The sequence below is a fragment of the Phacochoerus africanus genome, chromosome 5, assembly GCF_016906955.1.
Source record: "Phacochoerus africanus isolate WHEZ1 chromosome 5, ROS_Pafr_v1, whole genome shotgun sequence".
NCBI lineage: Eukaryota > Metazoa > Chordata > Mammalia > Artiodactyla > Suidae > Phacochoerus > Phacochoerus africanus.
This window is the reverse complement of record NC_062548.1, coordinates 37,497,100-37,523,436: the sequence shown is the minus strand read 5'-3', so window position 1 is coordinate 37,523,436 and position 26,337 is coordinate 37,497,100. Positions and strand designations below refer to the sequence as shown.

Sequence of the window (26,337 nt, the reverse complement as noted above, 5' to 3'; positions counted from 1 at the left end):
AGGAATCCTGCAATATTTGTTTAATGATTTTAAAAAATCAACTTATGTAATATGAGAAGAATCATCAGCTCAAAATAGATGTGGATTTGATAAAATACCTGTTTATGATTAGAAACAAATTCTTGGCAAATGTAGTCTAGGAGGTAACTTCTGTAAAGGAGTCTGATAAAAAGAGTATCTATAATAACCTTAAAACAAATCTGATAGTAAAATATTGGAAATATTTCCTTCGAAATAAAAATAGAAGGATTACCACTTTAATGTTATACTGGATATCTTGGCTAATTCAAGAACACAAAAAATTTAAAGAAAAAGAAAAATATGAAAGATTCAAAAAGGAACAGTAAATATTACTATTCTTAAATGATTGGAGATATGTAGGAAATCCAAAGGAACTTACAGGAGTTCCCGTTGTGGCTCAGTGGTTAGGAACCCATCTAGTGTCCATGAGGATGCAAGTTCAATCCCTGGCCTAGCTCAGTGGGTTAAGGATCTGGTGTTGCCATGAGCTGCCGTGTAGGTTGCAGATGTGGCTATAAAAAAAGTAACTTACAGACAAATTATTAGGACTAATAAGGATTCAGTAAGATTGCCAAATTAAAATATATAAGAAATCAATTATGTTCCTATATGCCAGATATAAACAATTAGGAAATGAAAAAATTTTTAATGCATACTAGTATTCAATATGAAGTACCCAGAAATACAATTAACAAGACATAATAATTCTGAAGAAAATTACAAAACTTTGACATTTAAAGAATTCAGTAGAGAAATGTACTATGTTTGTGGTTTGGAAAATGTAGTATTATAAAATGTTTTTACTTTTGGCCAAATTAATTTATAGAGTACAATTTCAGTTAGTTTCCCAGTATGTAATTTTGTGAAACTTGACAAGCTGATTTGATTCTAAATGTATATATAAGTGCAGCGGGTTAAGAGGCCAAGATATCCTTAAAGTAGAGAAACAAGAGGGAATTTCCCATCGATGTCAGCACATTAAGAAACTGCAGTAGTGAGGATAATGTGATATCGTCAAGTGCTAGACAAATAAAGCAGGGTAACAGCGAATCCAGAAACCTAAGCATATATGTATGAGTGATTTGTATTGGAGATTGTATGGCAGATCATCTGGGAAATAATTGGCTTTTAATAAGTGGTGCTATTCAAATTGGGAGAAACATGAAAGAAATTGGATCCGTTTATCAGGCTATATACATCAGTCTCATGTGAATTAACTAAATATCAAAAGGAAAATTGTGAAACTTTTAGAAGGTAGCATAGAATGTCTTCATGAACTTCGGATAAGGAAAGATTTTTTAAGACACAGATACCCTTGCCATAAAAGAAAAAACTTATCCATTTTATCAGATTAAAATTAGAAACTTCTTTTCTCAAAAGGCACTATAAAGATAGTGAGAAGACAGGCCATCGAGTGGGAGAAGATACTCGCAGCACATATAACCTATAGAGGACTAGTACCCAGAATATATATAAAGAACTTCAGCAAATCAATGAGTAAAATCCAGATAAATGCAAAAGAAAAATGGGCGAAAGACTTGTATATCTACTTCACAAAGAGGAATTCCAAATGGCAAATAAACATATGAAAAGGTGCCCATCTTCACTAGTAATCAGGGAAATGCAAATTAAAACCACAATGAGATACCTTTTCGTATCAGGTAAGGAGAAGTAAAATATTTTAAAAACCTGACAATACCCAGGTTTTGATGAGGTTTTGTGATAAAGGGAATTGGTTTTATTTAGTATTTTGTTGTTGGGTGAGTAAATCTGTATAGTCTTTAGAATAAATTTGGCATTATCTAAAAATACTGAAAATCTAAATATCCTTTGACCTAGCCATCCTATCCCTCGGTATATCCCCATGGTATATATCGAGGGATAGGAAGGCTCGCTCTATATATATACACTCACACCACACACACACACCCCCCATATATGTGTGTCCATACCATATAGTATATATACATACATCCTATATATATGTCCATATTGAACATGTACACATGTTTATTAGCAGCATTTTCCATAATAGCCAAAGCCCATAAGAAAAAAATGTTCATCTACAGTTGAAAAGAAAAATAATTGCTATAAATCCATATGGTGGACTTTTGTACATTAATGAGAACGAAGAAACTACATTCACATGTAATAGTATGAGTTATCCCACAAAAACATTATTGAGAAGCATATACCAGGAATAGTATGATTCCATTCGAATGAAGTTCAAAAATAGACAGCAAAAAGTACATGTTTTAGGAGTTCAAAGCTAGATGGTAAATCTAAAGAACTTAGTATCACAAATGCTATTTATGAAGGAGATTTATGATGCAGGATAGAGGCACATGGGTTTCTGAAGTGCTGATATTTAAAAATGTATCTGAGTAGAGGTCACATGGACCTTTATTAAGCTGAGCACGTATTTTTAATCTAAATTGAAAAAATATATATATTAGAAATTTTAGATTATTTATGTTTAACGTAATCCTACTGATAAATGTGAGTTTATAACTACAATCTTACTGCTTGTTTTCTGTTTGTCCCATTATTTTACGGTCCTTTTCCCTTATCTGTATCTCTCTCTGCTTATTTTAGTCTTCCTTTGGGTTTCTTTTTTCCATTTCTCATTACCTCTTCAATCATACATCTTTCATTGTACCTGTAGAAGTTATCCGAAAGATCATGATAAAGTTTCTAGACTCAATTTAATATTAGAGTCTAATAAGAATTGCTACTTAGGCCAGCCATTTTATAGGCAACGCTTAACCTTAGGACCTTTCATCTATTGCTTCTCCCTCATTTGTTTTACACGTTTAAATTTTACATTATTTTAAATCTCATCAGACAGTATCATTACTTTGTGCAGTCATTCATTTAGCATTACCTAAATACAGTTGACCCTTGAAAAACAAGAGTTTAAACTGCTTGGGTCCACTTATGCATGGATTTTTTCCCCATAAATATAGTACCTATAAACAAAAATTTCTTTTTCACATTTTTCATGTCTAGTGTTCATCATACATGTAACATCTATGGCAGTGTGTATCACACAGGATAATACTGATGTAAGGTACTCATAGACAAATCATCTTGTAAACAGTGTAAACTTAACAGTATCAATAAATACAAGACAGTACTATAAATTATTTTCCTTATGATTTTCTTAGTATTTTCTTTTTTCTAGCTTTTGTCTTTTTAGGGCTGCACCAACAGCATATGGAAGTTTCCAGGCTAGGGATTAAATCAGAGCTCTAGCTGCCGGACTACACCACAGCAATGCAATGTGGGATCAGAGCTGCGTCTTCGACCTACACCACAGCTCACAGCAACGCCGGATCCTTAATGCACTGAGCGAGGCCTGGAATCCAACCTGCATCCTCATGGATGCTAGTCAGATTGTTTCCACTGAGCCACAATGGGAACTCCATTAAAGGATATTTTAACATGAGTATTGAATTAATTATAGGTTGGCAGTTATTTTCAACACTTTCAGGATGTTATTGCATTGTCTTCTAACTTTCATTGTTTCTGTTGAAAAGTTAGATATCCATATTATTGTTCCTTCTTTAAGGATAGTGTCTCTACTTCTCTAGCTGCTTTCAAGATAATCTACATATCCATGGTTTTCTTCAGTATGCTGTATGATACTGGGATGGGGAGGAATTTATTTCGATTGGGGCTCATAGTTTTTTCCTTGAATCTGTGACTTCATGCCTTTCATAATCTTTAGAAAATTCTTGGCTATTATCTTTTTAGATATTGCTTCTGCACCATTCTATCTCTTCTCCCCTTCTGATACTCCAATTACATATTTCTTTGTATACTCCATCTTTTCTGTTCTCTCTGCTTTTGTCTGGATATTTTCTATTTTCTAGTTTATGAATTCTCTCTTCACCTGGATCAAAATGGCTGTTAAATTAATGTATTGTGTTTTTAGTTTCAGTTTGTTTAATTTTCCAGTCTCCTCTTCCCATTAGATCCATTTTTATAGATTCAAGTCCTCTGATGAAGTTCATCTTGTCATCCACGTGTTGAATATTGTAATCACTATTATTTTCTGGTTTATTTTTTATAATTCATATCTAGGTCACTTTGAGCTCTGTTTCTGTTTACTATACTTCAAGTTTGCTCAGTTTCTTATTATACCTATTGATGTTTTTGTTTGAATCTTAGGCAATGTATATTGAAAATTGTGGAGTCTCTAAATATCTTCTATCATGATGGATTCACCCTATATTCTGATAGGAGGCAGCGAGAGGAACACAGCCTCTTTTGTTAATGGTTTTAAAATATGCCCATAAATTCTTTGAGAGTCTTTCCATTAAAAGATGGAGCCCGATTCCTGTCTTGCACTACACTTAGAGACAGCAAATAGAATACAAAAGTGGCAAAGTAACTGTATGTAATGAAATTGAAAAGACATTGTAGCTTCCTTGCTTTCTCTTGGACTGCTTACTCTGGGGCAAGTTAACTGACATGATAAGATGGTGACAAGAATAGGTTACTTGAGGACATCAAGCAGCCTCTGCACCCACATAGTGAGGCACCCCGCCAGTAGGCATGTGAGTAAGCCATTTTGGAAGCAGAACTTGCCGCCTCAGTCATGTCTTCAGATAACTTCACCTCCCACCAACATCCTGGCTCCAATGTCATGGAAAATCCTGCGCCGAAACCTCCCAACTATTCTGTTCCCTACTTTCCCCACAAAAACAATGAAATAATGTTTATTTTTAATTTATTTTTTATTACTCAATGAATGTATTACACTTATAGTTGTAAAATCATCACAATCCATTTTTATAGGATTTCCATCCCACAACCCCAGCGCATCCCCCCACCCCTCAAACTGTCTCCTTTGGAAACCATAAGTTTTTCAAAGTCTGTGAGTCAGTATCTGTTCTGCAAAGAAGTTCATTCTGTCCCTTTTTCAGATTCCACATGTCAGTGAAAGCATTTGATGTTGGCGTCTCATTGTCTTACTGACTTCACTTAGCATGATAGGTCCATCCATGTTGCTAAAAATGCCAGTATTTTGTTGTTTTTAATGGCTGAGTCATATTCCACTATGTATATGTACCACATCTTCTTGATCCACTCCTCTGTCGATGGACATTTAGGTTGTTTCCATGTCTTAGCTCTTTAAAATAGTGCTGCAATGAACATCGGAGTACGTGGTTTTCTCTGGATAGATGTCCAGGAGTGGGATGGCTGGATCAAATGGTAGTTCAATTTTGAGTTTTCTGAGGAATCTCCATACTGTTTTCCACAGTGGTTGCACCAATTTACAATCCCACCAACAGTGTACTAGGGTTCCTTTTTCTCCACACCCTCTCCAGCACTTATTGTTTGGAGACTTTTTGATGATGGCCATTCTGGCTGGTGTAAAGTAGTATCTCATAGTGGTTTTGATTGCATTTCTCTAATAATGAGTGATGTTGAACATCTTTTCATGTGTCTTTTGGCCATCTAAATGTTTATTTTTTAAAGACAGCATGTTTGGGGATAAATGGTTATATAGCAGTAGGTAAATAATACAACATTTCCGTTCAGTCAGGCATTGGGCAGAACTAAGGCTGATTAGCAGTTTTTATAAGACTCAGTCTATTCTGATGTTCTCCCATTCCTATGGTCTAGCTGGTCTTTACTCCAATTTTTGTCTCCCCAGTACAGTCCACTGTGATTTCAGCCACATTCTTCTTATTGATGCATTTCTCAGGATAAGCATTAGCAGCTTTACCTACATACATACACACACACACAATTTTTAAAATAAAGTTAATTGACATACCTACTGAAAACTAAACGTAAATGTATAGCTTGGTGAATTTTGACAAAGTAAACACATTTTGTAAGTATTACCCGGATCAAAAAAAAACACCAGTGGCATCCGTTCTGTCTCATGCCAGTCGCCATCATCCCTCCTTCACTGACTTCAGTAAACGTCATCCTGACTGCTAACACCATAAACTGTTTTTGTCTCCTCTTCACGTTTATATAAATGTAATCATATTAATGAACTCTTTGGTGTCTTGCCTCTTTTGCCCAACTTTCTGTGTTAAGAGATTCATCCATGCTGTTGCTTAGTAACAATAATTTGCTCCTTCTCATTACTGTCTTATATAATGTCCATCATATGAATATCCCACACCTTACTCCATTCACAGCTGTTGATGGGCATCTGAGTTATATGCAGATTGGGGAAATTATGATTAGTGCTGCTCTGAACATTCCTTTACATGTCTGTTGGTGAATGTATATATATACATTTCTATTGGACATTTGACTGGAAGTGGAATTGGTAGGTCAAAGGGTGTGTGTTTTCAGGTTTAATAGATACTACCAAACATTTTACCAAAGAAGTTGTACGAAGTTACACTTATTTCATATCCTTGCCAACACTTGGTATTATCTGTCTTCTTCATTTTAGCCACACTGGTATGTTTATAGCATCACATACAGGCATGACTTGTTTCATTGCACTTTGCTTTATTGTGCATCATAGATACTGTTTTTTTTTTTGTTTTTTTGTTTTTTTGGTTTTTTTTTTGCAAATTGAAGGTTTGTGGCAACACTGCATCAAACAATTAGCATCATTTTTCCAACAGCATTTGCTCACTTCATGTTTTTTTTGTGTCACATGGTGGTCTGTTCAGTGATCTTTAATGGACTTGTTATGGAGTGCCACAAACTACACCCATATAAGGTAGTGGGCTTAATAAATGTGTGTGTTCTGACTGCTTCACTGAGCAGCCACTCCCCCATCTCTCCCTCCCTTAGGCCTCCCTACTCTCTGAGACATAACCATATTTTTTTTTTGTTTTTTTTTTTTGTTTTTGTCTTTTTGCCATTTCTTGGGCTGCTCCCACAGCATATGGAGGTTCCCAGGGGTTGAATTGGAGCTGTAGCCACTGGCCTACGCCAGAGCCACAGCAACTCGGGATCTGAGCCACATTTGCAATCTACACCACAGCTCACGGCAACGCCAGATCCTTAACCCTAGTCAGATTCGTTAACCACTGAGCCACGATGGGAACTCTGACATAACCATTTTGAAATCAGGCCAATTAATAACCCTACATTGGCCTCTAAGTGTTTGAGTGAAAGGGGAGGAGCCACATGTCTCCCACTTTAAGTCAAAGGCTAGACATGATTAAGCTTAGTGAGGAGGGCATGTTGAAAGCTGAGAGGGTCAAAAAACTAGGCCTCTTGCACCAGTTAGCCAAGTTCTGAATGCAAAGGAAAAGTTCTTGAAGGAAATTAAAAATACTAGTGCAGAGCACATGAGTGATAAGAAAGCAGAACAGCCCTATTTCTGATATAAAAGTTTATTGGTCTGGATATAAGATCAGACCAACCACTACATTCACTTAAGCCAAAGCCTAATCTAGAGCATACTTCTTATTCTTCAGTTCTATGAAGACTTAGAGTAGTAAGGAAGCTGGAAAAAAAAGCTTGCAGGGGTTGGCTCATGAGGTTTAAGGAAAGAAGCTGTCTCCATAACAGTGCAAGGTGAAGCAGCACGTGCTGACATAGAAACTGCAGCAAGCTATTCAGAAGATCTAGCAAAGGTAACTAATGAAGGTGATTACACTAAGCAGAAGATTTTTGGTGTAGATGAAACGACTTTATATTTTAAGAAGATGCCATGCAGGATGTGATAGCTACAGAGAAGTCAATGCCTGGCTTCAAAACTTTAAAGGACAGGCTCTCTCTCTTTTGTGAGGCTAAAGCAGCAGATGACTTTTCAGTTGAAGCCAGTACTCATTTACCTTTCCAAAAATCTTAGGGGCCATAAGAATTATGCTAAATCTTCTTTTCCTGGGCTAAATAGAGCAACAAAGCCTGGCTGACAGTACATCCTGGCTTGAATTTCTGAATATTTTACTCAAGCGAACAATGATACCTACTCCTCATGAAGAAGATGCCTCTTAAAATATTACTGCTTATTGACAATGCACCTGTCACCCAAGAGCTCTAATGGACATGTACAAAGAGATTTAATATTGTTTTCATGCCTGCTAACACAGCATCCTTTCTGCAGCCCTTGAATCAAGAAGGCACTTCAATGTATCATTTTTAAGTATTTTTAAAAACTATAGCTGCCATAGATAGTGATTCCTTCAATGGATCTGAGCAAAGTAAATTGAAAACCTTCTGGAAAGGATTCACCATCCCAGACCTATTAAGAACATTCATGATTCATGGGAAGAGGTCAAAATTAAAAATATTTACAGGAGTTTGGAAGAAGTTGATTCTAACCTTCATGGATGACTGAGAGGTTTAAGACTTCAGTGGAGGAAGTAACTGCCAATGTGAAGGAAATAGCAAGAGAACTAGAATTAGAAGTGGAGCCTGAAGATAATCTCTGATAAAACTTTAACAGATAAAGAAAGTGGTTTCTTGAGATAGAATCTATTCTTGATAAAGATCTTGTGAAGGCTGTTGAAGTGATAACAAAGGATTTAGAATATTGTATAAACTTAGTTGATAAAGCAGTGGCTGGGTTTGAGAAGACCGACTCCAATTTTGAAAGAAATTTTACTGTGGGTAAAGTGCTATCAGACAGCATCACATGCTAAAGAAAAATTGATCGCTTGTTTGAATTAATTTATGCAGCATATTTCATTGTTGTCTTACCCTAAGAAATTCCCACAATCACCATAGCCTTTAGCAACCACCACCCTGATTATTCAGCAGCCATCAACATCAACACAAGGCATTCACCAGCAGAAAGATCACGACTCACTGAAGGAGCTCGGATGGTTAGCATTTTTTAGCAATAAAGTATTTTTTAAATTAAGGTATATATATTTTTTAGACATAATGCTATTACACCCTTAATAGGGTACAGTATAGTATACAGTACAGTATTTTTTTTTCTTTTTGGGGCCACACCTGCAGCATATGGAAGTTCACAAGCTAGGGGTCATATTGGAGCTATAGCTGCGCACTGTGCCACAGCGACAGCAATGTGGAATCCAAGCCATGTCTGCAACCTACACCACAATACAGTACTATATAGTGAAGTATATAGGAACTCTACAATACATTACTATATAGTAAACATAACTGTATGCACTGACAAATCTAAAAGTTTGTGAGGAGTTCCCCTTGTGGCTCAGTAGTAACAAACCCAACTAGTGTCCATGAGGATGCAGGTTTGATGCCTGACCTCGCTTAGTGGGTTAAGGATCCAGCGTTTCTATGAGCACTGGTGTAGGCTGCAGACACAGCTCGAATCCTAAATTGCTGTGGCTGTGGTACAGGCCAGCAGCAGCAGCTCTGATTCAACCCCTAGCCTGGGAACTTCAGTATGCCATGGGGCAGCCCTGAAAAGGAAAAAAAAAGTTCACGTGATTCACTTTATTGAAATATTCGCTTATATTGCAGTGGTCTGGAATTGAACCTGCAATAGCTCTGAGGTATGCCTGTATTTTTTTTAATTTTTATTTTATTGAATTATAGTTGCTTTACAATGTTATGTTGCTTTCTGCTATATAGCAAAGTGATTAAGTTAAACATATATGTACATTCTTTTTCATATTCTTTTCTATTACGGTTTTTTTTTGTCTTTTTTTGTTGTTGTTGTTGTTGCTATTTCTTGGGCCGCTCCCGCAGCATATGGAGGTTCCCAGGCTAGGGGTTGAATTGGAGCTGTAGCCACCGGCCTACGCCAGAACCACAGCAACGCAGGATCCGAGCCGAGTCTGCAACCTACACCACAGCTCACGGCAACGCCGGATCGTTAACCCACTGAGCAAGGGCAGGGACCGAACCCACAACCTCATGGTTCCTAGTCAAATTCGTTAACCACTGCGCCACGATGGGAACTCCCTATTACAGTTTATCACAGGATGTTGACTACAGTTCCCTATGCTCTTCAGTAGGACCTTGTTGTTTATCCATTCTATATATAATAGTTTGCATCTGTTAATCCCAAACTCTCAATCCGTTCCTTCGCAACCCTCCCTCCACGTCAGCAACCACAAGTCTGTTCTGTTTCTGTGAGTCTGTTTCATAGATAAGTGCATTTGTGTCATATGTTAAATCCCACACTTAAATATGCAACACCTGCTCCCTCTAGCCTTCCACATGGAGGAAGAAAAAATACCCAGCTCTAGCCCCTCTAGCCATCATGTCCCAGCTAAGGGGGGGTGTTGGGCCCTGAGATGCATTAGTGAATTTCACATTCTAGGGGCACAGGCTCCTTAAAAGACAAACATAATCATAAGATAAGTAGAATGCTTCTCCTTCCCTCACATTTTACCACCACATTACTAAAGGCCTATTTACAATAGTTCCTTTTACCCAGGACATCATGTCTACCTTACAACAAAAAAATTATGACATATACTGAAAAGCAAAAACCACAATTTGAAAAGATTGAAAATGCATTAGAACCAGAGTCAGATATGGGAAGAATGTTCAAATTATTAGACCAAGAATTTTTTTAAAACTATGATTAATATGCTATAATGGAAATAGTAGGCAAAATGCACAAACTGGTGAGTAATATAAGCAGAAAGATGGAAATTCTTAGAAAAAGAAATTCTTGAGATCAAAAACACTAACAGAATTGAAGCATGCCTTGATGGGCTCATTAGTAAAATAAACTTGGCTGAGGAAAGAATCACTGAGCTTGAGAATATGACAACAGAAACTTCCAAAATGGAAAAGCAAGGAGAAAAGAAAACAAAAGCAATCCAGACTATCCAAAAACCTAAGACAACTACAAAGAGGGTAACATATGCATAATGGGAACACCAGAAGGAAAAAAAGAAAGGAACAGCAGCAGTATTTGAAGTAAGAGTGGCTAAGAATTTCCCCCAAGTTAATGTTAGACACCAAGCCACAGATCCAAGAGGCTTGGAACACCAAGCAAGCAGGGTAAATACCAAAAACATACACCTAGGCACATCATATTTAAATTTCAGAAAATTAAAGATAAAATCTTGGCAGAAGCCAAGGAAGAAATGTCTTACCTATAGAGGAGCAAAAGTAAGATTCACATACAACAATTTCTTAGAAACTCTGTAAACAAGGAGAGTGGAGTGAAATATTTTGAAAAACTACCAACCTAAAATTCTGCACACTGTGAAATTATCCTTCAAAAGTGAAAGAAATAAAGACTTTCTCAAACAAAAATTTAGGGTGTTTGTTGCCAGTAGACCTGCCTTGCAAGAAGTGTTAGAAATCCTTCATAGAGAAGGAAAATATGTCAGAAAGTCAGCTCTACATAAAGAAGATCATCAGAAAAGGAATGAGTGAAGGTAAAATAGAACCTTTTGTTTCTCTCTCTCTTTTTTTTTTTTTTTTTGTCTTTCTGTCTTTTTAGGGCCACACCCAAGGCATATGGATGTTCCCAGGCTAGGGGTCTAATCAGAGCTATAGCCACTGGCCTACACCACAGCAACACCAGATCCGAGCCCGTCTGTGACCTATGCCACAGCTCACGGCAACGCCAGATCCTTACCCCACTGAGCAAGGCCAGCAAGCAAACCCACAACCTCATGGTTCCTAGTCAGATTCATCTCTGCTGTGCCACAACGGGAACTCTTGTTTTTCTTATTAATTTATTTAACCAACAAGAGTCTGTTCAAATAAATAGGAACAATATATTTGATTATGCTTTTGTGTGCTTGGGCATGCTTATACACTTATATAAGGGAAATGAATGACATCAATGATTCAAAGAATGGGTAGGAGGAATTAGGGATAGTTTGTTGTTCTAAGGTACTTGTACTAGTGAAGCAGTGTAGCATTCTTTGAAAATTGATTTGAATTAGTTGTAAAAGTATATTGCAAACTCTAGGGCACCGACTAAAAGCAGAAGTATAATGTGTTTAGAAAGGAGAGAAAATGGAATCATGTAAAATGTAGTTTTATTCAGAGCTGGCAAAACTTGGATGCAACCGGGATGTCCTTCAGTAAATGAACAGATAAATGGCTACTTTCAGACAATGGAATACTGTTTAGTGCTGAAAAAGAAATGAGCTATCAGGCTATGAAAAGACATGGAAGAAGCTTAAATGCATATTACCAAGTGAAAGAAGCCAAGCTGAAAGGCTATATAACTGTCTGATTTTGACTGTGACATTTCAGAAAAGACAAAACTATGGAGATAAGAAAAAGATTGAATGTTGCCAGAGGTTAGTGGGAGGGACGAATAGGCAGAGCACTGGGGATTTTTAGGGCAGCGGAACTGTTCTTTAGTATACTGTAATGGGGGATATATGTCATACATTTGTCAAAATCCATAGACTGTCTCAGCATTAAGAATGAACATATTGTAAATACAGACTTTGAGGAGAATGATGTTGTCAGTGTAGTTTCATCAGTTATAGCAAGAGTATCACTGGGGTACAGGATTTTGTGGGAGGTTGTATGTGGGAGAACTGAACTTTCCACTCAACTTTCCTATATACCTAAAAGTGCTCTAAAAATAGTTTATTAATAATTTTTAAAAGTGAAAAATACTGCCGAGAGAAATTAAAGGAGACAAAAACATATGGTGAGATATACCATGTTTGCAAATCAGAAAATCCGTTGTTAATGTTGATTTTGGCCGGCAAGAGGACCTCAGTTCTGGTCTTCATGGAGGAAAGAATTGAACAGAGAGACTAAGATTTTCAAAGCAAGTACAGCATTTATTAGCAGCACAGTAAGTGAGGGAGAGCACGCAGTCGAACTCGCTGAGTTGTGCACAATAGGGGTACCTTAGATTGTTAATATGGGGTTGATCTGCTGTTCGGATGAGGATGACCCCTCTTTTCCCTCCCCTATGATCACATCATCTGCAATTCCTTATTTGGACCTCACAAGCCACCGTTTTGAAACTTTCCTGTGAACACCTGAATGAAACCACAGAGGAGAGGTCAAAAGCGCAGTGCTAATGGTATTATAATGAGATTACAATGAGCCCAAGGTTACTAGAGGATGGCTGGGAAATCCCCTTGTCCACAGACTGTGGGACTGGCAGGTTGCTTCTGTCCTTCCCCCAATCAGGACTCATCCAGATAGTAGTTTATCTCAAAGGGTCAGCATGAAACCAGTTGCAGCAGGTTAACCCAAAGCCTCTCTATTTCCTGCCTCGAAGTACATGTGCCAGGGTTTTCATGGTCAGTTTCTTGTTCAGATGTTACAAAGTGGATGTTTTAAATGTCACTCCTCCATGCCTCATGAAATGCAGAACAAGGATGTGCCTTTGCCTTCTGCCTGATGCCTATACATGAGGGGGCTGTTCTTGGGCCTGGCCTTATCTTTCACTTCACCACAATTGTTCTGTATATTTAATGCAGCTTTAATTCAAATCGTGGCATCCTTTTCTATAGAAAGTAACTGATCAAAACCTTGTGAAATGCAGAAAACCTAGATGAAGACGTACACTGCCTCAGTTCAAGACTTACTATAAAGCTGGTAATTAAGACAATATGGTGTTGGGAGTTCCTATTGTGGCTAAGCAGGTTAAGGCCTTGACGTTGTCTCTGTGAGCATGCAGGTTCAATCCCTGGCCTCGATCAGTGGGTTAAGGATCCAGTGTTGCCTTGAGTTGTTGGTTGCAGATGCAGCTCGGATCTGGTGTGGCTGTGGGTAGGCAGCCAGGGAACTTCCCTATGCCACAGGTGCTGAGATTAAAAAAAAAAAAGACAATATGGTGTGGGCATAAAGACAAATATATAAAACAATGTACAAATTAGAGAGTATACATATAGCACATTGGCTTTCAACAAAGATGCCAAGGTATTTTAATGGGGAAAAGATAGTCTTTTCAACAAATGTTGCTGGAATAACCAGAGGGGAAAAGTAAACTTTGTCTCTTAAACCATATACAGAAATAATTTAAAATTGGTCATAGACCACATACAAAAGCTAAAAATTACTAACATCTATAATAGTATAGAAAATTCACATAGCAGATTTATGGGTTTACTGAAATTTGTGTCAGGATTATCTTTTTTTACATTTTCTTGATTTTGGTTCCTTTCCCTCTTTTCTTTCCCTGTAAGTAGGAACTCAGCAGAGATACACATTAGGCTATTTGTTCTTTTGTTGGCTACTTGTATGTGCTTTCTAGAATGTTATTATTTTCAGGGATCTTAAAAACCAGGATTAGAACAGTTAAACCTTTTGGGGGCTTGGAAAGTAATCTTCCTATTAATTTTTTAAAATATAATTGAGTTACAATATCGTGTTAATTTCATGCATACAGCACAGCAATTCATATATATATATATATATATATATTCTTTTTGAGAATCTTTTCCCTTACAGATTATTACAAAATATTGAGTATAGTTCCCTGTACTATACAGTAGGTCCTTGTTTTGTCAAGATTTTCCTAGCAAAAATTCTGATTAAATGTCAGACTCAAAAAAGTGGAATTGGGATCAAGTGGGAACAGAAGACAGTCTTCTGACTCTGAGTATTCTGTTACTGTAATTAGCATCATGTATCATCATTGCCTAAGTTTAGTAAATGTGTGGTAAATACTGCTACTATAGTGATAAAGTAGTGATAGAATTAATTTTTTAATATCTGTATTATAGTTTTATATCTCTAAGTCAGTTTTAATGGGTTTATTTTTGTTATATTGTTTCTTTTTTTCTTTTTTTTTTTGTCTTTTTGCTATTTCTTGGGCCGCTCCTGCGGCATATGGAGGTTCCTAGGCTAGCAGTCCAATCGGAGCTGTAGCCACTGGCCTACACCAGAGCCACAGCAACGCGGGATCCGAGCCGCGTCTGCAACCTACACCACAGCTCACGGCAACGCCAGATCTTTAACCCACTGAGCAAGGGCAGGGACCGAACCTGCCACCTCATGGTTCCTAGTCGGATTCGTTAACCACTGCGCCATGACGGGAACTCCAGTTTCATTTTTATGAAAGCAATTATGTGTGCTAGAATAACTTACATATTTGTTACATTTATTGTATATTCTATACTTAGAGATTGTACATTGGGATTCATGTAAATGGGTCTCTAAGTTTTTTAAAATTTTTTCTTAAAGTGTAATTGATTTATAATATTGTCAGTTTCTGCTGTACTGCAGTGACTCAGTGATACATACATATACATACACATTTTTTTCTCATTATCTTCCATCATGTTCTATCCCACAAGATTGGATATAGTTCCCTGTGCTGTACAGTAGGACCTCATTGCTCTACTAAGTTTTAAGGGTCTGTTGTTATTGGATATCATGAACTTTAAGTCATGTGATGAATTGGTGATTTAAACAAAGCTTCTTGGCGTTTTGATTTTATCATCTTCATTCCCCTATCCCCACAAATTGTTAGATTAAAACCTAGCAGTTATGAAATGTTAAATCAGAAGAATGCTAACCATTGATTGCATGTTTAGTTTATTTTTGCTTTGTTTTTATCATTTTAGTAACGATGATGATGTTGTGTTGATTTCTGTGGAAAGTCCTAATTTGACAACTCCAGTTACATCAAATTCAGCAGGTATCTTAAGTTGATAAAAATATGACCTATCGAATTAGAAAGGCTCAAATCAGTATTTGTTTAAAAATAGAAAATATTAATTCTGCTCTCAATGTTTTTTTGTGTGTCTGTGATTAATACTACCTGAATAAATCAGTGATTCTTTAATACAGTTGAGGTTTCTTTTTAACCTTGTATTTATTAGTTTATGGCCTTTTGTTTCTTTACTCTGTTTAATGGCTTTGTAAATTATAGAACTACTTAACTTTCATATTCATTATTTTTACTTGCTTGCTCTGGCCTTGGTGGTGGTAGTGGTGGTTTAGTTTTTATTTGTCTTTTTGTTTTACCTATTGCATTATCTTATAGTCTACCTAAGATTTAAAATTGGATAATCCTTTGTATCTTTTTTTTTAAACTGCTAAAAATAATACTTTTGTTACTCTTTAGAGTCATTCATTAAATAACACTTATGTAAAAACCTTTAACCTTAGATTTACAATAAGTTTCCTTTCTCTTAAAATAGCTATCTTGTTGGCCCATAATTTCTCATTCAAAATTCCCCATTTCCTTTTCATTTGTACTATTTCCTTTTCATTTGTACTATGTACTAGAGAATTTAATTTGCATCTTAATTTCACAAAGCTTTGTTGCCAGTTATGTAGCTAGTTAATATTCCCCATGATTTGGGCTATTAAGATTGTAAATCAAAAAAAAGACAAAAAAAAGGGGGGGGGGATTCCCGTCGTGGCACAGTGGTTAACGAATCCGACTAGGAACCATGGGGTTGTGGGTTCGGTCCCTGCCCTTGCTCAGTGGGTTAAGGATCCGGTGTTGTGGTGAGCTGCGGTGTAGGTTGCAGACGCGACTCGGATCCCGCGTTGCTGTGGCTCTGGCGTAGGCTGGTGGCTACAGCTCCGATTCAACCCCTAGCCTGGGAACCTCCATATGCCGCGGGAGCGGCCCAAGAAATAGCAAAAAAAAGACACACACAAAAAAAAGATTGTAAATCACATAGTTAAAGGATATTAATCATTTATCTAAGGTTTTAACTGATTCTATGAAGAATCCCCCTTAGCCATCTCAAGTGGTCTAGTCTAAAAAGATACTATGAATTTAAAAATATGCACATTTCCAAGTTTATTTCCTCAAATTTACAGATAGGTTTTTTTTTTAAGTTCTTAATATAGTTGTAAAGATATAGAAGGACAAAATTTTTTGAGCCGAAATTAGATTTTGCTTTTTTGGGGACCTGTTAATTGGTCTTTGGAATAGGTAAAATTAATTGAGTTACATTTTTGATTATATAATAGTAAATTAGCATCTCCATTATTATTGTTCAGCATTTGTATATTATAAAGTCTGTAAATATTTACTAGTTAATAAACTTGTCCAAAGTTCCTATTTTAATAATTTTCTTTCAGATACTGGAAAAAGTACATTAGGATGTTCTAACGATTCCCCTGATGCTGAAAGTGAAGCCATGGTAGGTACTAAATATTGTCTCTGAATGTTGTTTATTTGAATATGTTCTAGGAACTTCAGTGTTGCTACATATTGGATGAGTCATCCTTGTCATTCATTCTTTGGGAGATTCATTCTCTAAGAAATTAATGTCTGACTGGAGTTACCATCATGGTTCAGTAGAAATGAATCTGACTAGCATCCACGAGGTCACAGGTTCAATCCCTGGCCTTGCTCAGTGGATTAAGGATCTGGTGTTGCCGTGAGTTGTGGTGTAGGTCACAGATGCAGCTTGGATCTGTCGTTGCTGTGGCTGTGGTGTAGGCCAGCGGCTACAGCTCTGATTCAACCTCTAGCCTGCGAACCTCCATATGCTGCGGGTGTAGTCCTCACAAGACAAAAGACAAAAAAAAAAAAAAAGGAAAGAAATAAATTAATGTCTAACTAGTTAGTATAACCAGGTTCCAGTCCAGCTTAAACATTAAAAAGCAAATAGCTAATGATAAACATATTTCACAACCATATTTATTTCCAAATTAACCATTTAGACTCTGCCTAGTCATATTCTCAGAAATCATACAATATTTCATGAGCTTCTCTTTCATATTAGAATTAAATTAAACCATAAGACATACAATGTTCAATCTCTAGCTTCTAAGTGGTCATTTTAAATGATATATGTTTGATTTTTAAAAAACATTTCTGGAGTTCCCATTGTGGCTCAGCAGGTTACAAACCTAGTTAGTATCCATGAGGGTGTGGGTTCAATCCCTGGCCTTGCTCTGTGGGTTAAGGATCTGGTGTTGTCGTAAGCTGCCATATAGGTCACAGGTGCACCTCAGATCCTGCATTGCTGTGGCGGTGGTGTAGGCCAGCAGCTCCAGCTCCAACTTAGCGCCTAGCCTGGGAACTTCCATATGCCACAGGTGTGGCCCTAAATAGCAAAAATAAAAAATTAAAAAGATTTTCTGTTGAGGCAAAATCTCATTTTTTTAAACAGCTTTTTCAGGCTATGGAGAAGAAACTTGATTCTGTGATTGACCTGACAAAAGAAGGCCTGTCAAACTGCAGCACAGGTAAAGAAAGAGGGAAGGGTAACAACTCAAAATAATTTGACCCTTCTATTAAGAAGTTTTTTGCATGTTCATTGCCTTATACGGTTTTATCACATATGTAGATTACTATAACTGCCACCACTAATTATACTGTTCTATCACCAAAAGTTTCTCTCATGCTACCCCCTTTATAGGATTTTTTTGGGGGCAAGGGAAGTGGGGTTGGTTTCCCCCAGCCCCCAAACTTTGGCAACCATTAATCTGTTCCTCACCATTATAATTATCTTATTTCATGAATGTTATATAAATGTGATAGAATATGTATCCTTCTAAGATTGGCTTATTTCACTTAGCGTAATTTTCCCCACAAGTCGTCCGAGTTGTTAAGTATTCCCTTTTTATTGCTGAGTAGTATTCCATGGTGTGAATGTTTAATAGTTTATCCATTCATTCACTGAAAGACATCTGGGTGGCTGGAGGCTGCTTGTGAGACACACCTTTTTTCCTTAATCATAACAGCAGTGGCTGTGAGAGGATGCCAGGGCATAACGTGAGAATGTAGAGGGAGAGTAACAGCAGTGCCCTCTTTCTCAGATTTAAAGAAAGAGAAGTAAAATACAGTCTTCTGGGGCTGGTTATCAGTTATAAGGTTTCATATCTTAATAATTGCACTTGGGAGTTCCTGTTGTGGTGCAGTGGAAACAAATCCGACTAGGAACCATGAGATTTTGGGTTCATTCCCTGGCCTCTCTCAGTGGATTAAGAATCCGGTGTTGCCATGTGTAAGTTGCAGATGTGGCTCGGATCTGGTGTTGGTGCAGCTGTGGCATAGGCCAGCAGCTACAGCTCTGATTATACCCCTAGCCTTGGAACCTCCATATGCTGTGGGTACGGTCCTAAAAAGACAAAAAATAAATAAATAAATAATTGCACTTGAATGTTTATGGCACTTTTTTCTTTTTTTTTTTTTTTTTAGGGCCATACCCACGGCATATGGAAGTTCTAGGGCCAGGGGTTGAATTGGAGCTGGAGCTGCCAGCCTACACCACAGCCACAGCAATGCCACATTTAAACTTCATCTATGACCTACACCACAGCTCACATCAACACTGGATCTTTAATCCACTGAGCAAGGCTAGGGATCAAAGCAGCATCCTCATGGATATCAGTTGGTTCTGCTCTAAACTACTGCTTTTAATGAGTCTTCTAAGCTGCCACTAAAATGTTATTTCCTATATACAAATCTAGTTATGTTTCTGTCTTTAGGATAAAATCCCAATTCCTTAACAAGATTTACAGAATTTTTTGTTTGCTCTGTAGGGCCTCACCCACAGCATTTGGCGGTTCCAGGCTGGGGGTCGAATCAGAGCTACAGCTGCCGGTCTACACCACAACCACAGCAACGCAGGATCCAAGCCGTATCTGTGACCTACACCACAGCTCACAGCAACACTAGATCCTTAACCCACTGAGCGAGGCTAGGGATCGAACCCACAACCTTATTGTTCCTAGTCGGATTCATTTCCACTGCACCCCAGCGGGAACTCCAAGATTTACAGAATTCTTAATGACTTAAGACCCTAAAAACTTTTCTAGCTTTATCTTCTACAAAGTCCTTATTTGTGCCTTAATTGTTTTTTAGTAGATAGTACCTATCCTCTCCTTGCCATCTCTACACCTGCTGATCTATTTTCCGGGAATGCTCTCCCTCTTATACTTTCTTTTTTTGTCTTTTTGCTATTTCTTGGGCCGCTCCTGCAGCATATGGAGGTTCCCAGGTTAGGGGTCGAATTGGAGCTGTAGCCACCGGCCTACGCCAGAGCCACAGCAACACGGGATCCGAGCCGCGTCTGCAACCTACACCACAGCTCACGGCAACGCCGGATCGTTAACCCACTGAGCAAGGGCAGGGACCGAACCCGCAACCTCATGGTTCCTAGTCGGATTCGTTAACCGCTGCGCCACAACGGTAACTCCCCCTCTTGTACTTTCATAGGGTCATCTGATGACCTCACTTTTCATCCTTCAGTATAAGTTTAGACACTTGGGCTGAATGGTTCCTTCCAGGCAGAATTGGGTACTCATTGTATTTTGTGCGTGCCTATATTATAGCTTTATTTCATGGTTCTATAATTGTTTCTTTACATATCCGACTTCCTAAAAGGGCTTGAAATTCTTTTCAGCAGCATTAATGCTTTTAGTAATCCGTATACTTACATCTTTTTAGCACAGTGCCTGGCACAGAGTATACTTTTCTGAGGAAAAAAATGGAACTAATGCAGATTAATTAATCCAGAATTTCCTCTAAATAGTTTTTCAAAAAATGTAAGATCATATATTGTGAATGGGAGTGTAAATTAATTTTTCTGGAAGACATTTTGTCACTATCAAAACTTTACAAATATACAAGCCTTGTGACTCAAAATTCTTTGAATAGTTACCTGAAGATACTAAAGTATAGGGGAAATATGAAAATGTTCATTACAGTACTATTTATGAAAAATAACACTTTGGAAACCCTTAAATTTCTAGAAATAAGGGATTAATCACAGAACTTAGATTTATATTGTGCAACAATATTCACCCATTAAAAATAACATAGAAGTATGTGTGTTGATGTAAACATGTCAATAATATAATGAGAAAAAAGTTATAAAAGTATACATGTAGTCATGATAGAGTAAATGGGATCAGACTTAACTTTTCTGCAGTAAACAACTAAACTAGAAAACTAAATAAGATATAAGAAATAGGATATAAGAAAAAATTTTTCATATACTGGAGAACATGACTGTAGTCCCTGAGAGAAGGGAGATGAATGAGATGAGCCCTTTGGGCTGCCTCAGCTTTCTTCCTAGACTGTTGTGCAGTGATGGAGATCCCAAGCAGACAATAGTTGTCTTGCTGAGGTAAAGAGACAGATTGGCATTCAGAGATGCTGAGGAAACTGGGGTGAGGGGAAAGAGTACTATCAGAAATGAGGAAGCCACTCTGAGAAAGACCTCCAAGAGGTTAGCATTAAGAGTCCTCTTGGGTCTTTGCTGAAGTATTGAGCCACACATGCACAGAATGGAACTCGGAATATGGGCGAAGAATGACCATGGAGCTTTATACTAAACAAATTCCAGAGCTCAAACAGCACTGGGAAATATTTCAGATATGACCAGCCATAGTGACAGATTCTTAGTGATTACCTAGGTGTAAACTCATCTTAGGGCAAAGGCAACTCTAGCTTTGCCCTAATAAAACCTAAAAACAAGCTTTGAAAGGGTCAAACTGAACTGGAAGTAACTCAGTGGCTTATCACACAAAGTCTACTTTCTCTTCAAAGAAGACAACAGAATTCAGCACCCAACCATGTAAAATCCATAATGCTCATCATCCAATTAAAAAAAAAACCACTCAAGATGTAAGGAAAAGTAATGGAATCCACAACCAGAAGAAAAGTCAGTCAAAAGAAACAAACTTAGAAATGACAGATGACAGCAGTAATGCACAAGGACTATACAGATCAGTAGAACAGGATAGAAAGCCCAGAATTAAAACCACGCACCTACAGCCAACTAATCTATGAAAAAGGAGGCAAGAATATACAGTGGAGAAAAGACAGTCCCTTCAATAAGTGGTGCTGGGAAAACTGGAGAGCCACATGTAAAAGAATGAAGTTAGAACACTCCTAACACCATACACAAAAATAAACTCAAAATGGATTAAAGACCTCAATATAAGACTAGATACTATAGAACTTAGAGGAAAACATATGCCCAGCACTCTCTGACATAAACCACAGCAGTATCTTCTCAGACCTACCTCCGAGAGCAATGACAATAAAAATAAACAACTGGGACTTAAAAGTGTCTGCACAGCAAAGGAAACCCTAAACAAAACAAAAAGGCAACCCACAGAATGGAGGAAAATATTTGCAAATGAAGCAACTGACAAGTGATTAATCTCCAAAATTTATAAACACCTCCTATAGCTCAATACAAAAAAAAAACAAACAACCCCGTCAAAAAAAATGGACAGATCTTACACAATTCTCCAAAGACAAGTCTCCAAAAAAATATGCAAAGATGTTGAACATCACTAATTATTAAAAAAGTGCAAATCAAAACCACTATAAGTTACCACGTTACACCAGCCAGAATGGCCAGCATCAAAAAGTCTACCAACAATAAATGCTGGAGATGGTGTGGAGAAAAGGGAACCCTATGACACTGTTGGTGGGAATGTAAATTGGTGCAACTACTGTGGAAAACAGTATGGAGATTCCTCAGAAAATTGAAAATAAAACTACCATTTGATCCAGCAATCCCACTCCTGGGCATCTATCCAGAGAAAAACATGACTCGCAAAGACACATGTACTCCGATGTTCATTGCAGCACTAGATACAATAGCTAAGGCATGGAAACAACCTAAATGTCCATTGACAGAGGAATGGATAAAGAAGATGTGGTACTATACACAGTGGAATATTACTCAGCCACTAAAAGGAAAGAAAGAATTTGCAGCAACATCGATGAACCTAGAAATTATCACACTAAGTGAAGTCAGTCAGACAGGGAGACACCAACATCATATGCTATCACTTACATGTGGAATCTAAAAAAAAAGGACACAATGAACTTCCTTGCACACAGATACTGACTCACACAGACTTTCAAAAATTTATGGTTTCCAAATGAGACAGGTTAGGGGGTGGGGGGATGGGCTGGGGATTTGGGATAGAAATGCTATAAAATTGGGTTGTGATGATTGTTGTACAACTATAAATGTAATAAAATTCATTGAGTAAAAAAAAGAATTAACAGACAAGGACTTTCAAAGAACTGATAGAAACATACCTAAAAGACTGAAAGGAAAACAGGAACTTATGAGAAATAAAAGGTATAAAATAGAACCAAATGAAATAAACAGCATATTAAACACTGAAGAAGGAAAAACAAATTGGTATACTGGAAAAAATAGTACCTGACCAGATCGTTTGGCAAGAAACTATCCAAATTGATCCAAATTAAAGAAAGATTATGAAAAGAAAAGAAAAAAGGACTGGGGGAAAAGGAATCAGACCTTAGTGAACTGTGGAACAATTTCATGTGGTTTAACATACACGTATGGTCAAAAGTTTTCCAATTTTGGGAGTTCCCGTCGTGGCGCAGTGGTTAACGAATCTGACTGGGAACCATGAGGTTGCGGGTTCAATCCCTGCCCTTGCTCAGTGGGTTGGGGATCCGGCATTGCCGTGGACTGTGGTGTGGGTTGCAGATGCGGCTCGGATCCTGTGTTGCTGTGGCTCTGGTGTAGGCCGGTGGCTACAGCTCCGATTCGACCCCTAGCCTGGGAACTTCCATATGCTGCAGGAACAGCCCTAGAAAAGACAAAAAAAAAAAAAAAAAAAAAGTTTTCCAATTTTAATGAAGAATATAAGCCCACAAAACGAAGAACTTCAAAAAAAGTTCCAAATAGGACAAATCCAAAGAAAACCATATCAAGGCACATCATAATCAATTCCTAAAAATGCAATGATTAAGAGGAAAAAACCTAAGAGCCAGCAGACACGATACATATAGAGAAGACAGGAAAGAACAAAGAATGAACGGTTTTCTCAATGAGAACTATGCAAAGCAAAAGAAAATCAAATGGTCTCATTAAAAGGCTGGGGAAAATAATCGTCAACCTAGAATTCTATATCCAGCTAATATGTGTTTCCAAAGTGAAAGCTAATAAGACTTTTTCAGATAAACATAATTTGTTGCCAGCAGATCTTCATTATAAAAAATAAAGGAATTTTTTTGGAGTTCTCTGGTGGCCTAGCAGTTAAGGATCCAGTGTAGTCACTGCTATGGTGTGTGTCACACACACAGCCAAAAACAAAAAAACTAAAAAGAAGTTCTTCAAGCAAAGGGAAAAGATTAGATGAAAAGTGGATCTACACAAAGGAATATAACACCATATTGTAGAGGTCATAGTTTGTATAGAAGCTAATGTATGACACTAATGCACAAGATGGTCAAAGGAATAAAAGTATGCTCTTGTACAGGGTCTTAAGAGATACGAGTAGTCTAATGTTTTTTGAGGATAGACTATTCAAGATTCATGTGGCAATCCCTGGAGCAATATTTTAAGTCAAAGTATAGGTAATAGACCAATAATAGAGATAAAAAGGGATTTTAAAAATTCTCAATGCAAGAGAAGCCACCAAAAACCCAAAGAGCAAATGACACTAAATAGAGAAAAGGCAAGACTGTAGATTTAAACTTGACCATATTGACAGAGTAAGTATAGATGGCCTAAATATCCCTTCGAAAAGCAGACACTGTTAAAATAAGACCCAACTATGTAGTGACTACATGATGGACTTTAAATATAAATATTTGAATAGGTTAAAATTAAAAGGATGGAAGAATATAAACCATGCAAAAACATGCAAACAGTAATCGGAAGAAAGCTAGAATGACTATATTATTATCAAACAGACTTTAGAACAAGGAATATTACCAGGGATAAAGAAGGCTGTTTCCTAACTATAAGGCAGTCATCTCATCAGAAAGACAAAACAATCCTACATGTTTTTGCACATAATAGTATAACTTCAGAATTTCATTTATAAAAACTGATGGGACCAAAATTATAAATAGAAAAATATTTGGAGTTTCCAATACTCCCTTCTCAGTAATTGATACAGTATGTAATTAGTAAAGTTACAGAGGCCTGAGCAACACTATCAACCAACATAACCTACTTGACATTTAGAGAACTCTGAAACACATCAGGTTCTGGACCATAAAATTAGTCTCAGTGTTTTTAAAAGGACTGTAATCATACAGAGTATGTTCTCTGACACAACATTGTTTAATTAGTAATCAGTAACAAAAGGTACTTGGGAAATACCTAGATATTTGGAAACTAAACATTGCATTTCTAAATAACACATGAGTCAAAGAAGAAATCAAAAGGAAAAGTTGAAAAATATTTTGAACTTGAATGAAAATGCAAACAGGAGTTCCTGTCGTGGCTCAGTGGAAACGAATCTAACTAGCATCCATGAGGACGTAGGTTCCATCCCTGGCCTCGCTCAGTGGGTTAAAGATCCGGCATTGCTGTGAGCTGAGGTGTAGGTTGGAGATGCAGCTCAGATCTGGCTTTGCTGTGGCATAGGCCAGCTCTGATTCAACCCCTAGCCTGCGAACCTCCAGATGCTGAGAGTGCGGCCCTCAAGAGACAAAAAAAAAAACCAAAAAATGAAAACACAGCATATCAAAATCTGAGGGCTTTGGCTAAAGCAGTACTTACAAATTTCTAGCATTAAATGCTTATATTAGAAAAAAAATGGGAAGTCTAAAATGAGCAATCTAAGCTTCTGCCTTAAGATGCTGGGATAAAAAGAATAAATTAAACCCAAAGCAAGTAGATGACACTTCATTAGAGAAGATACCGAGATGGCAAATAAACACAAGGCATCCTCAGCATTGTTGTGGTATAATGAGATACCACAACACATCCACTAAAATGGCTAAAATGAAAACAACTGAAAATATACAAAGTGTTGGTAAGGATGTATAGCAGCCTGGAATTCTCAGGTTTTGTTGCTAGGAATGTAAAATGATAAAACTACTTTGGAGGTGTTTTGGCAGTTTCTTAAAACATTAACTATACTCTTAACAGACTTACTCCACTCTTATGTGTTTACCCAAGAGAAATGAAAACCTACATCTATCCAAAGATTTGCACACAAATGTTCATAGCAACTTTATTCCTAATAGCCCCAAACTAGAAACAGCCCAAATGTTCATCAGCAGATGAATAGGTCGTATCATATCTATATAGCCAAGTAATACTCAATAATAAAAATGAACAGAGTATCATATGCAACAAAACACTGGGTGAAAGAATTCTATATACTGTGTGATTTGATTTATGTCAATTTCTAGAAAAGGCCAATCTAATCTTTAGTGAAGACAGGCTTGTGGCCTGCAGTGGGAGAGGAATTGACTGAGTCCAAGCTCATACTGCTGGCCGCACAACAGGCCAATAAATGGAGAGATGTGTTGTTGGGGCAAGGCATAGCGACGTTTTTCAGAAAGCCAGCAGACTGAGAAGATGATGGACCAGTGTTGCAAAGAACCATCTTTTCTGAGTGAGAATTGGGGCTTCTTTTATACTCTAAAGGGGAGGGGGTGTGGTTGTTGCCAACTTTTAGGTGCTAGAATCCTTTGTTCTTGTAGCTGCCCATGTAGGATCAGTCACAAAGTTCCTATAAAGCTCCAACAAGGCAAATTTCATTCTCTCTTCTGCAAATTCTTGTCTCATAAATGGGAAAGTGTTATACCCATAGGCCATCCTCAAGGTCAGG

The 26,337-nt window shown here is 37.4% G+C and overlaps 1 protein-coding gene across 3 annotated transcripts in view; it reads left to right on the top strand.

Moving 5' to 3' along the window:
- The window catches only part of ATF7IP2 (activating transcription factor 7 interacting protein 2), a 77,543-nt gene that overhangs the window by 41,209 nt on the left and 9,997 nt on the right, over positions 1-26,337 (top strand). For 2 of the 3 annotated variants that reach the window (XM_047780523.1, XM_047780522.1), the window contains 3 exons: positions 15,411-15,484; positions 16,888-16,949; positions 17,928-18,003. In XM_047780523.1, the coding sequence (XP_047636479.1) occupies positions 15,411-15,484; positions 16,888-16,949; positions 17,928-18,003 (212 nt within the window). The remainder of the gene's footprint in view (positions 1-15,410; positions 15,485-16,887; positions 16,950-17,927; positions 18,004-26,337) is intronic. The other variant, XM_047780524.1, reaches the window with a different exon arrangement.